Source organism: Pollachius pollachius (assembly GCF_949987615.1).
Source record: "Pollachius pollachius genome assembly, chromosome: 11".
Classification (NCBI taxonomy): domain Eukaryota; kingdom Metazoa; phylum Chordata; class Actinopteri; order Gadiformes; family Gadidae; genus Pollachius; species Pollachius pollachius.
The window spans coordinates 22,720,129-22,737,628 of record NC_136944.1 but is presented as its reverse complement, the minus strand read 5'-3'; the positions used below and the strand labels follow the sequence as shown (position 1 = coordinate 22,737,628).

The 17,500-nt window shown below is 55.8% G+C and overlaps 1 protein-coding gene across 1 annotated transcript in view; it reads left to right on the top strand.

Moving 5' to 3' along the window:
• Window positions 1–17,500, top strand: part of bahcc1a (BAH domain and coiled-coil containing 1a) — a gene marked incomplete at its 5' end in the record, with an annotated part of 48,641 nt that overhangs the window by 18,478 nt on the left and 12,663 nt on the right. The window contains 13 exon segments of the mRNA XM_079746201.1: window positions 626–954; window positions 2,332–2,650; window positions 4,093–5,103; window positions 7,020–7,189; window positions 7,604–7,740; window positions 8,238–8,357; window positions 11,536–11,650; window positions 12,194–12,434; window positions 13,883–14,065; window positions 15,424–15,488; window positions 15,490–15,550; window positions 15,553–15,597; window positions 16,894–17,174. Of these exon segments, the coding sequence (XP_079602327.1) occupies window positions 626–954; window positions 2,332–2,650; window positions 4,093–5,103; window positions 7,020–7,189; window positions 7,604–7,740; window positions 8,238–8,357; window positions 11,536–11,650; window positions 12,194–12,434; window positions 13,883–14,065; window positions 15,424–15,488; window positions 15,490–15,550; window positions 15,553–15,597; window positions 16,894–17,174 (3,077 nt within the window).

Genomic DNA, 17,500 nt, shown 5'->3' with positions numbered 1-17,500 from the left:
GAGAACGAGTCGTGGGTTCATCCTGATGAACCATGAACACCGTCATCCTCTTCATCACCGTCACCATCCTCGTCCGGGTGGAAATCTGTTCACATGATTTCATTGTAGGACGGCTGATTTCTGCATTCCTCTGAATCCTCAGGGCGGCTTTAAGAGAACCGGGCTCCCTTCATAGCGGGGTGGAGCGTGGGATTACTGCTCTCTCTCTCTTCCATCTCTTTCTCTCCTCTTTTTCTCTCACTCCATCTGTCCCTCTCTCTCTCTTCTCTCTCCCCTCCCTCTCTCTCTCTCTCTCTCTCTCTCTCTCTCTCTTCTCTCTCCCCCCTCTCTCTCTCTCTCTCTCTCTCCCTCTCTTCTACAGAGACAATAAAAAGAATAACAAAATCCTTCTTGTAACACATCAGTATGTACAAAGAAAAGGGCGCACATCGGAACGCGGTTCCCTCCGTGCGTGTGGGCGGGAAACGCCGAAAGACTCGAGGCATCATTTAAAGCGCCGCTTAGAAACGAAGTTGAAACCGTGGCGACGGGTGAGGGGCGGGTGGAGCCCCGGGTGGGAGGAGACGAGACCCCCGTCTCATGACCCCGCCCTCACCCTCTCCCCCCCCCCCCCCTCTCTCATTAGACGTGATGGAGCAGCAGGGTCTGTGGCCCCCCGTCTACGGCGCCCGCGGCCCCCCCTCCCACATGCAGCACCCGGCTGTGTACTCCCGCTCCCAGTTTCTACGGCAACAGGAGCTGTACGCACTGCAGCAGCACCAGCAGCTGCAGCATCAGCACCAGAGCCACCCGGCCGCGGCGGCGGCCGCGGCGGCGGCGGCGGCGGCGGCGGCGGCGGGAGGGCAGCACCAACCCCAGCAGCACCACCACCAGCAGCACCACCAGCAGCACCACCACCACCACCGGGCCGCCCACGGGGTGGAGCTACAGCACCGGCCAACGCACGCCGCCCAGGTGAGAAACGCGGGTCGGCTTCGCTCAGCAGGCGGAGCAGTTGTCTCGTAGCCGAAAGGTCGCCGGTTCGATCCCCAGCTCCTCCTGGCCGAGTGTTGACGTGTCCCAGAGCGAGACACTTAACCCTGACTGCTCCTGACGGGATGGCTGGCGCCTTGCGTGGTCGACTCTGCCGTCGGCGTGGCAATGTGTGTGTTGACCGATGTAAGTCGCTTTGGATAAAGCGTCTGCTGAATGCCCCAATTGGAATTGTAGAACGCCGTCCGCGGTCCGCACGCGTCCAAGGGATGCGACGTGGTACCGTAAAGCAGTGGTGCTCGAATGGGGGTTCTCGTACCCCGTGGGGTCATTTGGAGTACTGCAGGGGGACTCCTGAAAGAAATAAAATATAAGAAGTTTCAATTCTGAAAACTGAAAGAAAATCAAGAAAATGGACTAGTGTTTGAAGCGTAATTCTGACAACAAGGAGGAAGGAGAATCTGTGGAAAAGAAAGCGCATGCAGAAGCATCCTCTTAATGTTCATGTTTACACTTCCAAATAGAATGCACAGATATTATTCATGTAGTTTATTTTCTCTTTCTCCCAAAAATGTTTCGTGCCGGGGAAGGGGGTACTGAACAAATATCTTCGAGGGGGTACACTAGTTGAAAAAGTTTGAGAACCACTGCCGTAAAGAAATAGCTCAGTTTAGCCCGAATCATCGCTCAACACTTTACCGTCAGCCTGGGCCTATTCTTAGTCGGCGAAACAATGCTCTGGGATCGGCTGCTTTTCCTTGGGGAGGCTAATGGCCTGGTTTGTAGAAAACAAACCCAAAAAAACATCCTTGTGTAACTGCAGCCTGCGTAGCTTGGAGAGCGCTACAACACACGAGTTGTTCTAAGTCCTTCTGGGTACGAGCGTACCCAGAAATTCCTCCGATGCGGCCTTAATTGCAGTATTTGGTATCGGCGAGCACGCATGTCTATGCTCCAATCCGATACCAACACGTGACTCCGTTAGTACACAGGCAAAAAATATCACAAACACTTGCAGAAAAGTAAAGGTGTATCTCCGTCCTACCTGTGTTCGTGCCACCAAGTCGGAAAAAAAACATTGATGCATGTACGCTTAACTACAAGAATACAAGTGATTTAGATACTTATAGATTACAAGTTTAAATGATCTAGTTCTGAAAAAGAAATTGCAGACAATGCATTGCTGTCATCGTAAGAGAACCCTTTGACAAGAACAAGTGCTGTTAGTATTTACTAGATTCTGTATCGGTATATACTCGGTATCGGTATCGATACTCAAGTTCAGGAATCGGTATCGGGAAGGAAAAAATGGCACCGGAACACCTCCAGCGTTTGGTTAACCCGGTTTGGTGTCCTCAGGTGCAACGGCGGCCGGACGAGGCGTCCATCGACCTGGAGGAGCTGCTGCTGGAGCCCAGCCGGACGTCCAAACCCGCCAAGCCCTTCTCCTACAGCCCCCCGGCCAGGGGCGGGGCCTCCCCGGGGGGCGGGGCCTGCTGCCGCTCCCCCTCGCTGAGGCCCCGCCCCAAGAGCACCTCCTCCACCCCCTGCCCTGCCGCCGTCGCCGCCCAGTCCCCCGCCATCAGCCCCGCCCCCGCCCAGATCTCCAAGGGGGTGGGCGTCGCCCAGGATAAGATGGGGCAGGCCCCGCAGGATTACCCAGAATCCCTAGAACCTGGTAAGAGGGAACATATGATTAATGTCTGTGTCTCTCTCCCTCCCTCTCCCTCGCTGTCTCCCTCTCCCTCCCCCCTTCTCTCTCTCTACTCTCTGTCTCTCTCCCTTTCTCTTTCTCTCTCTCCCTCCCCCTGGCTGTCTCTCTCTCTCTCTCTCTCTCCCTCCTCTTCTTCACTGTCTCTGCCTCTCTCTCTCTCTCTCGCTCTCTCTTTCTCTCTCTCTCTCTCTTTCTCCCGCTCTCTATCTCTCTTCCTCACTGTCTCTGCCTCTCTCTCTCTCTCGCTCTCTCTTTCTCTCTCTCTCTGTCTTTCTCCCGCTCTCTATCTCTCTTCCTCACTGTCTCTGCCTCTCTCTCTCTCTCTCGCTCTCTCTTTCTCTTTCTCTCTCTCTCTTTCTCCCTCTCTCTATCGCTCTCCCCACGGTCTCTGCCTCTCTCTCTCTCTCTCTTTCTCCCTCTCTCTATATCTCTCTCTCTCTCTCTCTCTCTCTCTCTCCCCCCACTGTCTCTGCCTCTCTCTCTCTCTCTCTCTCTCTCTCTCTCTCTCTCTCTTTCTCCCTCTCTCTATCTCTCTCTCTCTCTCCCCACTGTCTCTGCCTCTCTCTCTCTCTCTCTCTTTCTCCCTCTCTCTCTCTCTCTCTCTCTCTCTCTTCCCACTGTCTCTGCCTCTCTCTCTCTCTCTCTCTCTTTCTTTCTCCCTCTCTCTATCTCTCTCTCTCTTTCTCCCTCTCTCTCTCTCTCCCCACTGTCTCTGCCTCTCTCTCTATCTAGGAACAAAGTTAGGGGGCGGGTGAAAAGTTTTGTGTAAGAGTTGAATTGGGGCGATGAATAACTCAACATAAGTCAGTCTGGGTCGACCCTGGCGGCCTGTGGCTGATGACAGAGTGTTAGAGCAGACTGAGGTTCTGCAGCCGTCTGTAACGGCTGGTAATTGGTTGAGGCGTCGCAGGTAATGATGCCTGCGTGCTCTCCGCTGGGATCGGGGGGGGGATTCATGGGGGGGTGGCGTTTGACTGAACAGCTCAAAGCCCCAGAAAATGGCCGCCGGCTGGGCTGGGTCTTCCCCAGCACTGTCACCTCGATGCTAACAGCGAAACACATCGCCCCTGGCACCAGCCCTTCAGGCCTTAGTGTCTTCATCATCATTACTGTCGGGCTAATGGCCGCCGCTCGCTGAACGTATCAAAGCCCTGATGGACCAGAGGGCCGTCCTCTGATCCCCCCCTCCCCACAGGTCCCAGCTCGGACCCCCGTACTGACGTCCACAGACCCCCTCGCGCGTCAACCGTCTGTAATGTGCAAAGATTAGATGTCTGATGCTTTTTTCGACTAAGAAATGAAAGTGAAAGTGAAAGTAAAATGTGAAAGTGGATCATCAATGTGGTTTCCCCGCCTGCGATGAATGAACGAATCTCGTATTAACGGTTGTTTCCTGTTTCCTGTAGACCTCCCTGCCGGGTACAGCTACCCCGCCATGTCCCTCGGCTACCGCAACGCCCCGCCCCCACAGGAAGTCCCACTGGCCCCGCCCCCGCACCTGGACCCGCCCCCTCCGGAGCCGTCGGACCGCGTCCCACCGTCCCTCTCCGGCCTGGGGGCAGAGCTAGACTGCCAGGCGGTGGTCAGGCCCCTCCCAGAAGCACGGCTGGAGGCGGAGCCTCAGCAGCAGCAGGTGGAGGAGGAGGAGCAGAGGGTCGTGGAGGAGGGCGGGGCAGCGTTGGAGGCGGAGCTTGCCGGCGGCTACCTGCCGGTGGAGAAGGAGGTGCTGCTGACGGAGGCGATCGGAGGGGAGGTGCTCGCCTGCCCCCCCGCCGAGAGCCCGGTGTGTGAGACGGCTGCTTCCTGTCCGCCGCCCCTCCCCCTCCCGAGGCTGCCGGAGGAGTCGTCGCCCCGGAGGGCTGTGATCACCCTGGAGGAGGAGGAGGAGGAGGAGGAGGAGGAGGAGCAGGAAGTGGAGGAGGAGCAGGAAGCAGCAGTGGAAGGAGATAGCCGGGCTGCGGACGTGACCGAGGCGGGAGGTCACCCCCCATCCCCCCCAGGGGTCACGGAGCCGCACCTGGCCGGCCCCGGGTCCGAGACCCCGACGCCGGCCCGCCCCCGGGAAACCACGACGGGGGCCCCCGGGCAGAAGGAGACAAAGGAGGAGCAGGAGGAGGGGGAGGAGTCGACGGCGGGCCACGCCTCGCTGGACCTGGTGTGTGCGTCCCCCCCCGCGGGCCCTCCCCCCCCGGCTGTGACCGCGGCCCCCCGCAAGACGGCGGCCCCCTGCTACTGGAGCCTGGAGCTGCTGATCGCCGCGGCCTTCTGCGCCGACGTGCCCCCCTTCCCGCTGTTCCCCTTCTGCGCGCCGGCCGCCGGCCCCGCCCCTCCCAGCATGCACCACGGCATGGAGCTGCTGAGCGAGATGGCCGACCTGGAGCTGAGGCAGCGGAAACGCTCCAACGGGGAGAGCCAGGGTGAGGCCACGGCACGCACGCACGCACACACACACACGCACACACACACACACACACACACACTCTCCGAGACGGCAGGACGCAGCTTCCCATTTCCCCTCCTCGTTCCATCAACAGCAAATCCCGGTTTACCCGCAAGGTGCTGTCACTCAGTGATCCCCTCCTCCCCATCCCTCTGTCTCCCCCCCCCTCGGTCTCTAGAGCCCTGGGTGTATTCTAACACCCCCCCTCCTCTAGAGAGGCTACCTATGTGCACATGCCTCCTATTTCCTCTCTCACTGTTGGTGGTGCTAAAGGCATCTGTGCTTCCTGAAGGGCTGCTCTCTCTCTCTCTCTCTCTCTCTCTCTTGCTCTCTTTCTTTCTCTCTCTCACTCTCTTTCTTTCTCTCTCTCTCTCTCTCTTTCTTTCTTTCTCTATCTCTCTCTCTTTCTCTCTCTCTCTCTCTCTTTCTCACTCTCTCTCTCTCCCTCCCTCTCTCTCTCTCTCTTTCTCTCTCTCTCTCTCTCTCTCTCTCTCTCTCTCTCTCTCTCAGCAGAGGGCCTGCAGCCCTCTGCTGTCCGCCCTCATTTCCCCCGCTGTCGGTCTGCTCTGGTTTCCACCGGGGATCACTTCCCTCTCCTCTGTCGGGCTGCAGGGCTGATCGACGGACGATGTGGCGCGCAAAAGCCCAAAACACCAAAACACTCTCGCTCGGTAACAGACTCCCGGTGAAACAAACACACAGAAAACAGCGACTGAGACGCTCGCAAATTGCTTCCTCGTCTCCCCGTGCGCCGCGCCGCTCGCCCGCTGAAAAGTTAGCGTGTAATCACAACAGCACTGTGTTCTGCCCCCCCCCACACCCCGAGCACTGCCTGGCTAATTGGAGCCCATTGTTCTTAAGTGGCTTTTAAAAGCTTTCTTGTTTTTTCAAAGTGCGGTGTGTTGTTTTAAATGGTGCACCGCGAGGAGGCTCGGTGTTCCTCAAAGCCTCCTAATGCTGTTAACTGCTCCCAAAAGAGGCTCCTTCAGACGAACGCAGAAGGTATCGTCAGCTCAACTCTCCAGTCAGCATTGTTGTTCTTTAACGACACGATGATGCTGTTGTTCCCGGCCCTGGGGAGCGGCACTCATCCGCACAACACTCCGCTCTGTGGCGTGATTCACCAGGACCAAGGGTTTTGTTAAGACGTTAAAGTCCATGCCCTGATACCCGGGCATTGTGTCGGGAGCCATCGATATGTGATGGGAATCAAACAGTGGCTAATCCATTAAATGTCCGCACAGTATCTGAACCACTGTCAGGGCGGCCTGCGTCCCTCTCAGCGTAACCTCTGGAGCTCTGCTCGCTGTGGCCACGCCCCCTCCCCGGACTCAGTTACCGGGCCTTTCACCGCAGCACAATAACCCGTCCATCTCCGTCATAACACCGTCTCAACAATAACAATGCTGGAGATGATCGCATTTTCATTGGCCAACGGAAATGACCGCATAAGTTCCTTCGGGGCGGATTTAGAGAGGGTTATGTTTCGGTGAGTGCCCCGGTATCGCTGAGGGCACTGGTTTCGTATAGTGCACTGGTTTCGGTTAGTGCACTTGTATTGCAGAGTGCACTGGTTTTCGCTGAGTTCGCTGGTATCACTGAGTGCGATTGTATCGCTGACGTATTGGTATCGATTAGAGTGGTTCCGATACCGATACCAGTAACGGAAATTCCTCAGATACTGCCTTAAATGGCTTAAAAAAATCGGGTATTGTGAATACTCGAGTTGAATGCCGATCCGACACCGTCACGTGACTAGCTCATTTACTGCCCAGGCAAAGAACATTAAACACTTGTGGCGTTGTGCTGTGTTGCTGCGCTAACATTGATGACTGCACTGATGTCTCTGGATGCACTGGTATCACTGACTCGTATCCTCGCTGTGTCTCCCAGGTGAGGAGCTGCTGATCTTCGACCTCCAGAGCCTCGCTACCTTGGCGACGGCCCGCGCCCTGGAGCTGGGGTCCCAGGTGGGCGGGGCCAGCGGGGGCCCGGTGGGGCCCGGGGCCCGAAGGACCCTCAACCTGCGCAGGAAGTGCAGCTGGACTCCGCGCAACGAGCCGGTGGGACAACGCACCGACACACCCAATGAATTAACGCTAATGCTACGTAGCTCGGTCGTTTTAGCTAATGCTAATGCTATGAGCTTCTGTCATCGCTAACTGAAGCGTTAATGCTAGAACACAAACGCTAATGCTGCGTTACTCTGTAATTTCAGTCACTGCTAATGCTACTGCTAATGCCATTTGCTTCTGTCATCGCTAACTGGAGCGCTAATGCTACGTTGTTCGGCCATTTCAGTTACCGCTAATGCTATGCGCTTCTATCGTTGCTAACTGGAGCGCTAACGCTACGTAGCTCTTTCATTTCAGTGACTCCTAATGCCTTGCGCTTCTATCGCCGCTAACTGGAACGCTAATGCTGCGTTCCTCAGTCATTTCAGTCATTGCTAATGCCGATGCCATGTGCCCTTTCAGGTGTGTCCGGCTAAAGGCGGCATGGAGGCCATGGACGGCCCAGAGCTAGCTATGCGTGTGAAGCTAGCCGAGCTGCAGCGCTGCTACAAAGAGAAGCAGAGGGAGCTTGCCAAGCTCCAGAGGAAACACGAGAACCAGTGAGTGACACCCTCTGGAGCAGTGTGTGTGCGTGTGCGTGTGCGTGTGTGCGTGTGCGCGCAATGCAAAAATATGAATATGTATGTGGGTGTGTGTGTGTGTTTGCTTGTGTGCGTTTTGTGTGTGCTTACGTGTGTGTGTTTTTGTATGTGTGCATGTGTGTAAGTGTGTGTGTGTAAGTGTGTGTCTGTGTGTGCGTGTGTGTGTGTGCTTGCGTGCATCTGTATATGTATATATGTGTCTGTGTGCAATGCACAAATATTAATGTGTGGTTTTTCACGTTTGTGCGTCTGCGTCTGTGTGTGTGTGTGTGTGTGTGTGTGTGTGTGTGTGTGTGTGTGTGCCTGCCTGCCTGCCTTCCTGCGTGTGTGTGTGTATATGTGTGTGCCTTCCTGCGTGTGTGTGTGTGTGTGTGTGTGTGTGTCTGCGTGCCTGTGTGTGTGTGTGTGTGTGTGTCTGCGTGCGTGTGTGTGTGTGTGTGTGTGTGTGTGAGCAGGAAGGAGGAGATGCCCCGGAGCCCAGTGCGGCGGGGCCCGGGGCGACCCCGGAAGAAGAAGCCGGCGCTGGCGGCCCTCTGCCCCTCCGCCTCCTTCTCTGAGGGCCACAGGAAGCCCCGGTGAGTGGCAGCCCTCTGCACCAATCACACAGCACCGGCCGGCCGCCAGCCTATCAGGGGGCAGTCAGAGTCGGCGGGGGGCGTCGGTTGTAGGGTGGTATGGGGGACGGTTTGACATTGTGTGTGTGTGTGTGTCTGTGTGTGTGTGTTTCTGTGTGTGTGTCTGTGTGTGTGTGTGTTTCTGTGTTTTTGTGTGAACCAAGTGCCAGCACTAACCATCACTAGGTTAACCCATACCCCATATGCAACAAGATAGCTAGGATAAGATGCTAAATATATATCTGTGTTTATCTTTCGCTCAGCGAGGGCTAGGATGCCGTAGCGGTGCGTGTGTGTGTGTGTGCGTGCGTGCATGCGTGCGTGTGGCAGTGAGTAAAGCTCAGCTGTGAAGACAGTGGTTAAACTGTGTGCAGTTGTTCACTCTCGCGCCCCGATCGCGACGGGCAACAGGGTTTTGCTGTAATGTTTCAATTAGCTGCGTCAACATGGGCGGATTTGAGAGGGCTTAGAGCCGGTATTACCACCTCAGAGCTCGCTGTCGCTCAGCCCTCTCTCTCTCTCTCTCTCTCTCTCTCTCTCTCTCTCTCTCTGCTGCCTGCCTCGGTCGCCCCGCGGGGAATGGATCTGCCTGGGTCTGTGTCTGTGGAGCCTCTCTCTCTCTCTCTCTCCTCCTGCACATCCCTCTCCTCTCTCCATCACTTTCTCTCTCTTTATCTCTGTTTCTCTCCCACACTCTCCATTACACCTCGCCCCCCCCTCTCTCTCTGTCTCTCTGTCTCTCTCTCTCTCTCTCTCTCTCTCTCTCTCTGTCTCTCTCTCTCTCTCTCTCTCTCTCTCTCTCTCTCTCTCTCTCTCTGTGGTTTTCTTCTGGGCATGGCTCCACAGTTTTCCCAGCAGCCATGCGGTGATGTCATGATGTCACCACCAGTCTGCTACAACCTCTGTAAATCATCTCTCCTCTGTTCTCCTCCTCTCCTTCTCCTATCATCTCCTCTTCTCCTCTCCTCTCCTATCATCTCCTCTCCTCTCCTGGGGGATGTTGGGGGGGGGGGGGGGGGGGGGGGGGGGGGAGAATGATTCTTTGTGAAAGCCACACCCGAACCAAGGGGAGGGGAGGTGGGAGAGAGAGGGAGGGGGTTCTGTGGCAGTGAATAACGACCGCTTCAGTTAGTGAAACCTTCAGATCAGGTGTCCTTACCGCCAGCCAATGGGATTTGGCGCCGTGTGTGAGACACCGGGGCCACGCCCCTGGGCCCTGTGCGACCGGTGTTGCACTCCAGTATCACATGGAAACACGGTGTGTGTGTGTGTGTGTGTGTGTGTGTGTGTGTGTCTGTGTGTGTCTTTCTGTGTCTGTGTCTGTGGCTGTGGCTGTCTGAGTGTGTGTGTGTGTGTGTGTGTGTCTGTGTGTGTGTGTGTCTGTGTGTGTGTGTGTGTGTGTGTGTGTGTGTGTGTGTGTGTGTGTGTGAGCCTGCAGCTGTCTGGGGGACAGCCCTGCTCTGCTCATTAACATGTGTAGTGCGGTGGTTCCTCGTAGCCGGAGAACCCGTCCCTCGCTTCACCGGTTCTCTGAATGGAGCGGGAAAAGGGGGAGGGGCCTAAGGGACAGGATGGCTCAATGGCCAAGCTGCTAATCAATTCGGTTAATTAGTCAGTGTGTGTGTGTGTGTGTGTGTGTGTGTGTGTGTGTGTGTGTCACCCCGCCGGCTTCCCCCATCTGTGAGCGAGCGAGGGAGAGAGAAAGGGGGCGGGGCGTTGTCACATCACGTATGTCAGTATGGGGTGGGGTTGCCCGGCGGCGGCGACTCAAACTTCGCTGCCGCCGCCATCACTCTGCTGTCAGTCGACGGAGCAGACATCTTCACTGTCTGCTACACCCCCCTGCTCCACCTCCTCCACCACCAACACCACCTCCTCCACCACCAACACCACCTCCTCCTCCATATCCTCCTTCTCGTCCCCCACTTCTTTACCAACACCTCCACCTCATCCTCCCCTCGTCTTCTTCTGCTGCACCGATCGATGTTCACCAGAAACCGTCACACACACACACACACACACACACACGATTCACATGTTTTGCAATGTTGCACATAGTGGTTAAACACAAACCACATCTTTCAACACGCACACACACCTACACACACCCCCACACACACACGATACAAAGATAACTGCATGTACAGTATAGGTACGATAGGGGGAAGAGCTCTGCAGTTAGCGTAAGTACTCCCAGTCTGCCTCTAATAATAGCCAGAGATGGATGATATTGGACCGCTTGGCAGCATGGCTGATGACAGCATCCTGACGCCACCAGAAAGCGACTGGTGCCTTTTGTTTCTGAGCGCACTTGGCCTCGCTGAATGCGCTTCAGAGAGATTCATACATTCAAGGGCTTTTTCTCTGAGTGAGTGTTTGGCCTGTGAAGCTGTACTCTGCCGTGTGTGTGTGTGTGTGTGTGTGTGTGTGTGTGTGTCGGGGGCGGGGGGGGGGCACAGTGATATTGAAATCCGAGGATTCACTGGGAGGTAGAACAATGGAGCCGCATGCGAATGTAATGCCTTCAACCATCGCTGGAGCATTCAGAAGCTCTCTCTCTCGCCAACGCACACATATATACATATAAACACACACACATGCACGCACACACACACACACACACACACACACACACTGGAATAACTGGGATCTAACAAGGGACCTGAAACTCTTGGGGGCACTCTGGGATTAGAGCGTTGTATCTGTCGAATGTCTTAGCCGTGTGTGTGTGTGTGTGTGTGACTGTGTACATGCGTGTGTTTATGTGTGTGTATATGTGTGTGTATATGCTTGTGTGTGTGTGTGTGTGTGTGTGTGGTGTGTGTGTGTGTGTGCGTGTGACTGTGTACATGCGTTTGTTTATGTGTGTGTATATGTGTGTGTATATGCTTGTGTTCTTGTGTGTGTGTATGTGTGTGTGTGTGCGTGTGTGTAAGCGACACTGTTCCTCTGCTCTTGTCTCATATTATCCTTATCAGACAATAAAAGCGAGGCTCCTAAATCCCAAAACGGTCGGTGACTCATCTCTTTAGTGTCGCTGCTGCTCTGATGTTTCTGCCCCCCCCAGCTCAGTGTCTCCTCTCTCCTGCTCCTCTCTCCCCCCTCTAATGGTGTCTGTTGCTCTGCTCCTGACGGACAGGTCCATCGGGGCGGGGCTTAACCTATCGCCCGAGGAGCTTGATGGGGGCGGGGACTCCCAGAGGAGGAAGAAGAAGCTGTCCAATCGGGGCTTTGAGCGTCTGAACAGCACCCAGGTCAGTGCCCCTCCCCCTCTCTCTTCTGTTGTCTCTTTTGTTAAAGACACAGAGTTGAAGTTTGTGTTTGGCTCTGGTTTGTGTTATGCGTGTGATGTTTCCCTTTGTCCCCGGCTCCTCCTAATGAGGGCCGGGCCCCCGCGAGGGCCGGCCGCGGCCGCCGGGAGAATACAACCATCTCCATATTAATCTTCCATTCCTTTATCCCTCTCTCTGCGGGAGAGAAACGCTTTCTTCTGCGTGAGGCTGCGCTGCCTTCACTGCCACGGCAACCGCAGGGGGACCAGAGAAATAACTCCCTCTCTTCTCCTCCTCTCTCCCTCCCTCCCTCGTCTCTTCTTCTCTCCTCCCTCCCTCTCCCCTCTCTCCCTCCCTCTCTCTTTCTCCCCTTCCTCCCTCTCTCCTCTCCTCTCCTCTCCCCTCCCTCCCTCTCTCTCCCTCCCCTCCCTCCCTCTCTCTCCCTCCCCTCCCTCCTTCTCCCCTCCCTCACTCCTCCCCCCCACCTCCCTGCTGTGCTTTCATCTCTCTCTGCTGCTGCTGCAGATAAAAGCTCAGGGTTGCAGGAAGGGTGGTCTCTACGCCCCCCTGGGCTCCTCCAAACTGTCCGGCCCCGGGTCCCAGCCCAGGCTGAAGGTCCAGGGGAAGAGGTCCGGGCCGGGGGGCGACTCCAGAGACAAGGAGGCCTCGCCCACCGGCGCCGGCTCCGCCCCCAAGAACAGGCACGCCACGCCGGGCAGCAGGAAGGCCGAGGGCAGGCGGGAGTCCGGAGGGCAGAGCGACACAGGTGGGTTTGATCCCCAAAATGACGTACACTTCCTGTACACAAGATCCTTGAGGAAGGTCATCTACCCCCATGTGATTGCTACTTAAAGCTGCTGTAGGTAACGTTGGAGTGTGGTAACTTGAGAGGGAGGAACAGAGTGGAAGAGAGAGAGATTTTTTAGGTATACAACCCAAAAGAGTATCCCCTCCTTCTCTGCTCCCTCCCTTCCTAAGTATCTCTGGTATTGAGAAGCATTACAATCCCGCACCTTGATTGACAGGCAAAAACGGATTCCCCGAATCACCAGAAGGGATCTCCTGATTAGGCAGAAACTAGCAAGGAGCTGTCTCATACCAAAACGGTCTCATTCTGAGGCGGGCGTTGTGAACTGAAGATAGATATTCTCCCAGATCATTTCACTCACTCATAGCTGTTGAACAGCTCGGTCGTTCATCACAAATTACACTCGGTTAACAGCTCCTAAATCTTACCTACAGCACCTTTTAAAGCAGCTAAAATTCACTCCGAGCTGCTTTGGATTAAAGCGTCTGCTCAGTAGGAACCAGTAAGATTTCAGAAGCTCTCTCTCTCTGGAGCCACACCTAGTACACACACATATACGCACACACACACATGCATGCATGCATGCACTCACGCGCACTCACATGCACAGACCAAACACGCACACACACTCACACACACACACACACACACACACACACGCACACTCACACACACGCAGAAACACACACACACTCACACCCGCACATACAAGCACACACACGAATGCACGCATGCACACACACACATATGCATACATACGTACACACACACACACACAAAAACATATACACACACACACACACACACACACACCTAAAGCTTAAAGTAGCTATCCACTCTGTTGTGCTCTGAGAGCGTCTGATCAGTAGGTTCTATCCGTCCTGACCGTCTGTCCCTCCTGTCGGTCTGTCTGTCTGTCCCTCCTGACCGTCTGTCTGTCTGTCTGTCCGTCTGTCCTGACCGTCTGTCCCTCCTGACCGTCTGTCCGTCTGTCCGTCTTGACCGTCTGTCCCTCCTGACCGTCTGTCTGTCTGTCCGTCTGTCCGTCCTGTCCGTCTGTCTGTCCTGTCCGTCTGTCCGTCCTGTCCGTCTGTCCGTCCTGACCGTCTGTCCCTCCCGACCGCCTGTCCGTCTGTCCGTCCTGACCGTCTGTCCCCCCTGTCCGTATGCCCCTCCTGACCGTCTGCCTGTCTGACCGTCTGTCCCCCCTGTCCGTCTGTCCCTCCTGACCGTCTGTCCGTCCGTCCGTCCCGTCTGTCCTTCTGTCCCTCCTGACCGTCTGCCTGTCTGACCGTCTGTCCCCCCTGTCCGTCTGCCCCTCCTGACCGTCTGTCCGTCCGTCCGTCCGTCCGTCCGTCCGTCCGTCCGTCCGTCTGTCCGTCCTGACCGTCTGCCCCCTCCCTCAGCAGCCAGCGGGGACAGCGGCTCCCAGGAGGCGTGGCCCGCGCTCTTCGGCGGCGCGGGGAGGAAGAGGAGCTGGTCGTCCGCCCGCACCGAGACCCCGGGCGGCGGGCTGCGGGCGCGAGGGAGGGGGGCCACGGGGGAGGACGGCGACAGCAGCCCCCCGGAGAGCGCCTCATCGGACCCAGGTGAGCCGCCGGGACGACACGGGAACGGGATCCCCGGTGGGGGGGGGGGGGGGGGGGGGGGGGGGCAGCGGCGAGCGGGGGATGGAGTACTGAAGGGTGACGTCACGTTTCCATAGCAACCGATTTTACCGGTTCTACGCGAAACAAATGAACCGGGGGAAACCCCTACGCCCCACAAATGGTTTATAGTAAAGGAACGATTTTTCTGGCGAGTCGATTTGCGAGTTTGCTTTACCAATGATGTAAGTAATACTGAGAACAGAACGTCTTCGTATAAAAAAATAAATAATAATAAACTACCGTCTACGAACTTTTCCTTTTAATACCCCGGGGGAATACAGGAACGCCTCGTCTTGTTTCGATTGGACGTGATTTTCACCTCTTTGAAATTGATTTGTTTTCATTTTGAAAGAAACAACGCATGGAAGCAAGGGAGAAGGCCATCTCTCGTTCGGTTGTTCGGAACAGAAACTCCGGTTGCCAGGACAACGTGACGTTTTCGCTTTCCCACTGTATTCTGAGGGTCTGAGTGTCGGAGGCCCGGCGCCAAGACACACACAGACCCACCCCCCCCCCCCCCCCCCCCCCCCCCTCCCTGGTTGGTGTCTTCCAACGCGGGACGATCCATTACGGACGCTTTTAGCCAGAGGCTGATCTCCTGCGCGGGCGTGTTGTTAATGTGTTAAGAACGGCTGAAACCAGAGAGGGGGGGGGGGAAGAGATGTAGGTGGCAGGGGGGAGGAGGGGGAGACGGGGTAGGTGGGGGACACCGGACACCCCGGTGATAGGTCGGGGGAGACGGGGGGGGGGGGCACAGCTGTGTCTGCGGACCCCGTCTGAAGGCAAAGGGGAACCGAGGGCTGGGTTACACTGCGGCCCGGAGCGCCAGGCTGCCACAAACACACACACACGCATACACGCACACACACACACACACACACACACACACACACACACAGGCAAACACTCACACACACAAACACACATACTCAGACTCTCACACAGGCTCAAAAACACACTCGCACTTAGACTCTGGGTCTGGTTCTGACTGTCTAGACATGAGCACACACACACACACACACAGAAGCACATGGCACACACACACACAAGCTCGGACTCACATTCACACACACACACACACACACACACACTCATACTTTCTGCTTTACTTTAATTTTGATGATGACGTGTGATGCCGACTTCATACGTAAAAGAGAAACAATAATAGCAGAAGAAACGCCGTTTGCGACGGGAAGAGGAACCATTTCATACGCCACGAGAAACAAACCAACAAAACATAATTATGCCTATTAACGACCACAACCGCCTCACGCCTGTACATGTGCTTCCCAATTCAGACGAGGAGGAAGAGGAAGACAGCTACGACAGTGACGAGGGACACTACTTCAAAGCCCAGCCCCCTGAGGGACATCCACTTCGGCTCTAGCATGACCGGCCCCACCCCCTCCTCTATCGTCAAGCTGGAGGCAATCAGAAGGCCCGGAACAAGAGGGAGAGGCAGGAGCTCTACGGTAAGGGGGCGGGACTGTGGTCACAGACAGGAAGTGATCAAAGCGGTCCGACCGGGGTGATGACATGTCGCTGGGCGGCATGTGGCTCAGGTGGCAGAGCGGGTCGGCCGGTAACCGGAAGGTTGCTAGTTCGATGCCCGGCTCCTCCTAGCCGAGCGTCGAGGTGTCCCTGATTGGGCTGCTCCATTATGGAAAAAATCTCAATCCTGATTATTTTGGTCAACATTGAAATCACGATTATTCAAACGATTACTTTTTGAGTTTGAAAACATGATGTATTTATTCAGCATGTCTCTCTCAAAACACTTTGTGAGAACTGAGAACTTTGAAATTTCGCCTTAAAAGAAAACACAAAATGGCCCAAAAGAAAATGTACAAATCTAAAATAATGTACAGATATGTATCCAGTTGTTCTGCACTTTCTGTAAAAACATCAAAAAAAATATTTGTATATATCGAAAACTCGACTATGTTAATTTTCTGATCCTTAGTAGTAGGTGTCTTGCCCTAGTTCCTGAGCAAGACACCTCACCCTCACTGCTCCTGACGAGCTGGCTGTCGCCCTGCGTGGCTGACTCCGCTGTCAGTGTGTGAGTGGGTGCATGAAAGGGTGAATGTGAGGCAATATTGTAAAGCGCTTTGAGAGGCCACTGGTTAGAAGAGCGCTTTATGAATGCAGTCCATTTACAGTTATCAGGATAAAAGCTATTGTCTCTCGGCGTCTCTGCGCCGGGGCCCTAACCTGCCTCTGATTGGCCCCAGCCTAACCCTCTGATTGGCCCCAGCCTAACCCCTCTGATTGGCCCCAGCCTAACCCTCTGATTGGCCCCAGCCTAACCCCTCTGATTGGTTCCAGCCTAACCCTCTGATTGGCCCCAGCCTAACCCCTCTGATTGGTTCCAGCCTAACCCCTCTGATTGGTTCCAGCCTAACCCTCTGATTGGCCCCAGCCTAACCCTCTGATTGGCCCCAGCCTAACCCTCTGATTGGCCCCAGCCTAACCCTCTGATTGGCCCCAGCCTTACCCTCTGATTGGCCTCAGCCTAACCCTCTGATTGGCCTCAGCCTAACCCTCTGATTGGCCCCAGCCTAACCCTCTGATTGGCCCCAGCCTAACCCTCTGATTGGCCCCAGCCTAACCCTCTGATTGGCCCCAGCCTAACCCTCTGATTGGCCCCAGCCTAACCCTCTGATTGGCCCCAGCCTAACCCTCTGATTGGCCCCAGCCTAACCCTCTGATTGGCCCCAGCCTAACCCTCTGATTGGCCCCAGCCTAACCCCTCTGATTGTTTCCAGGTTCCCAGCGCGTCTCCGGGGCCGAGGGGGACGTGAAGGTGCGGAAGCGGGCCCCCTGCAGGATGGGCGTGGCCGCCGCGGGGAAGAAGCACCACCCCGACAGCCGGGGGACGGAGGGGGCGAAGGGGTCCCAGGAGGGCCCCCGCCCCTGGGGGGGCCCGGGCCCCAGGGGCGGGGGCCTCTACCGGAGGACCATGGGGCTGGCCACCTTCCCCACCACCAGCGAGAGGCTGAAGAGAGCCACGCGCAAGAACACCATGCTGCGGGGCGCCGTCAACAAGGTGAGGGAACGCCGGAGAACCCCCTCTCAGGAACCGCTCTCCGGGGGGGGGGCGGAGGAGACCGGGGCGCTTGATTGTCGGGCGGGGGGGGGGCGGTATTTTAAGTGCAATATTTATTCATAACGTCAAAATATAACACTTTGAATAAGAATAATAAGTCAAAGTTAGATCTAACTAATAGTCCATATATTTCATTTTAGACTCTTATTTTTTATTTTTTCATACTCGGGGGGACCCCACCCTGGTCCCCATGTGGCTTCGCCCCTGGGTCTCTGTCAGCTCTGGGGCATCGTTTGATCTTACACTTAAATTTAAATTAAGGGTTC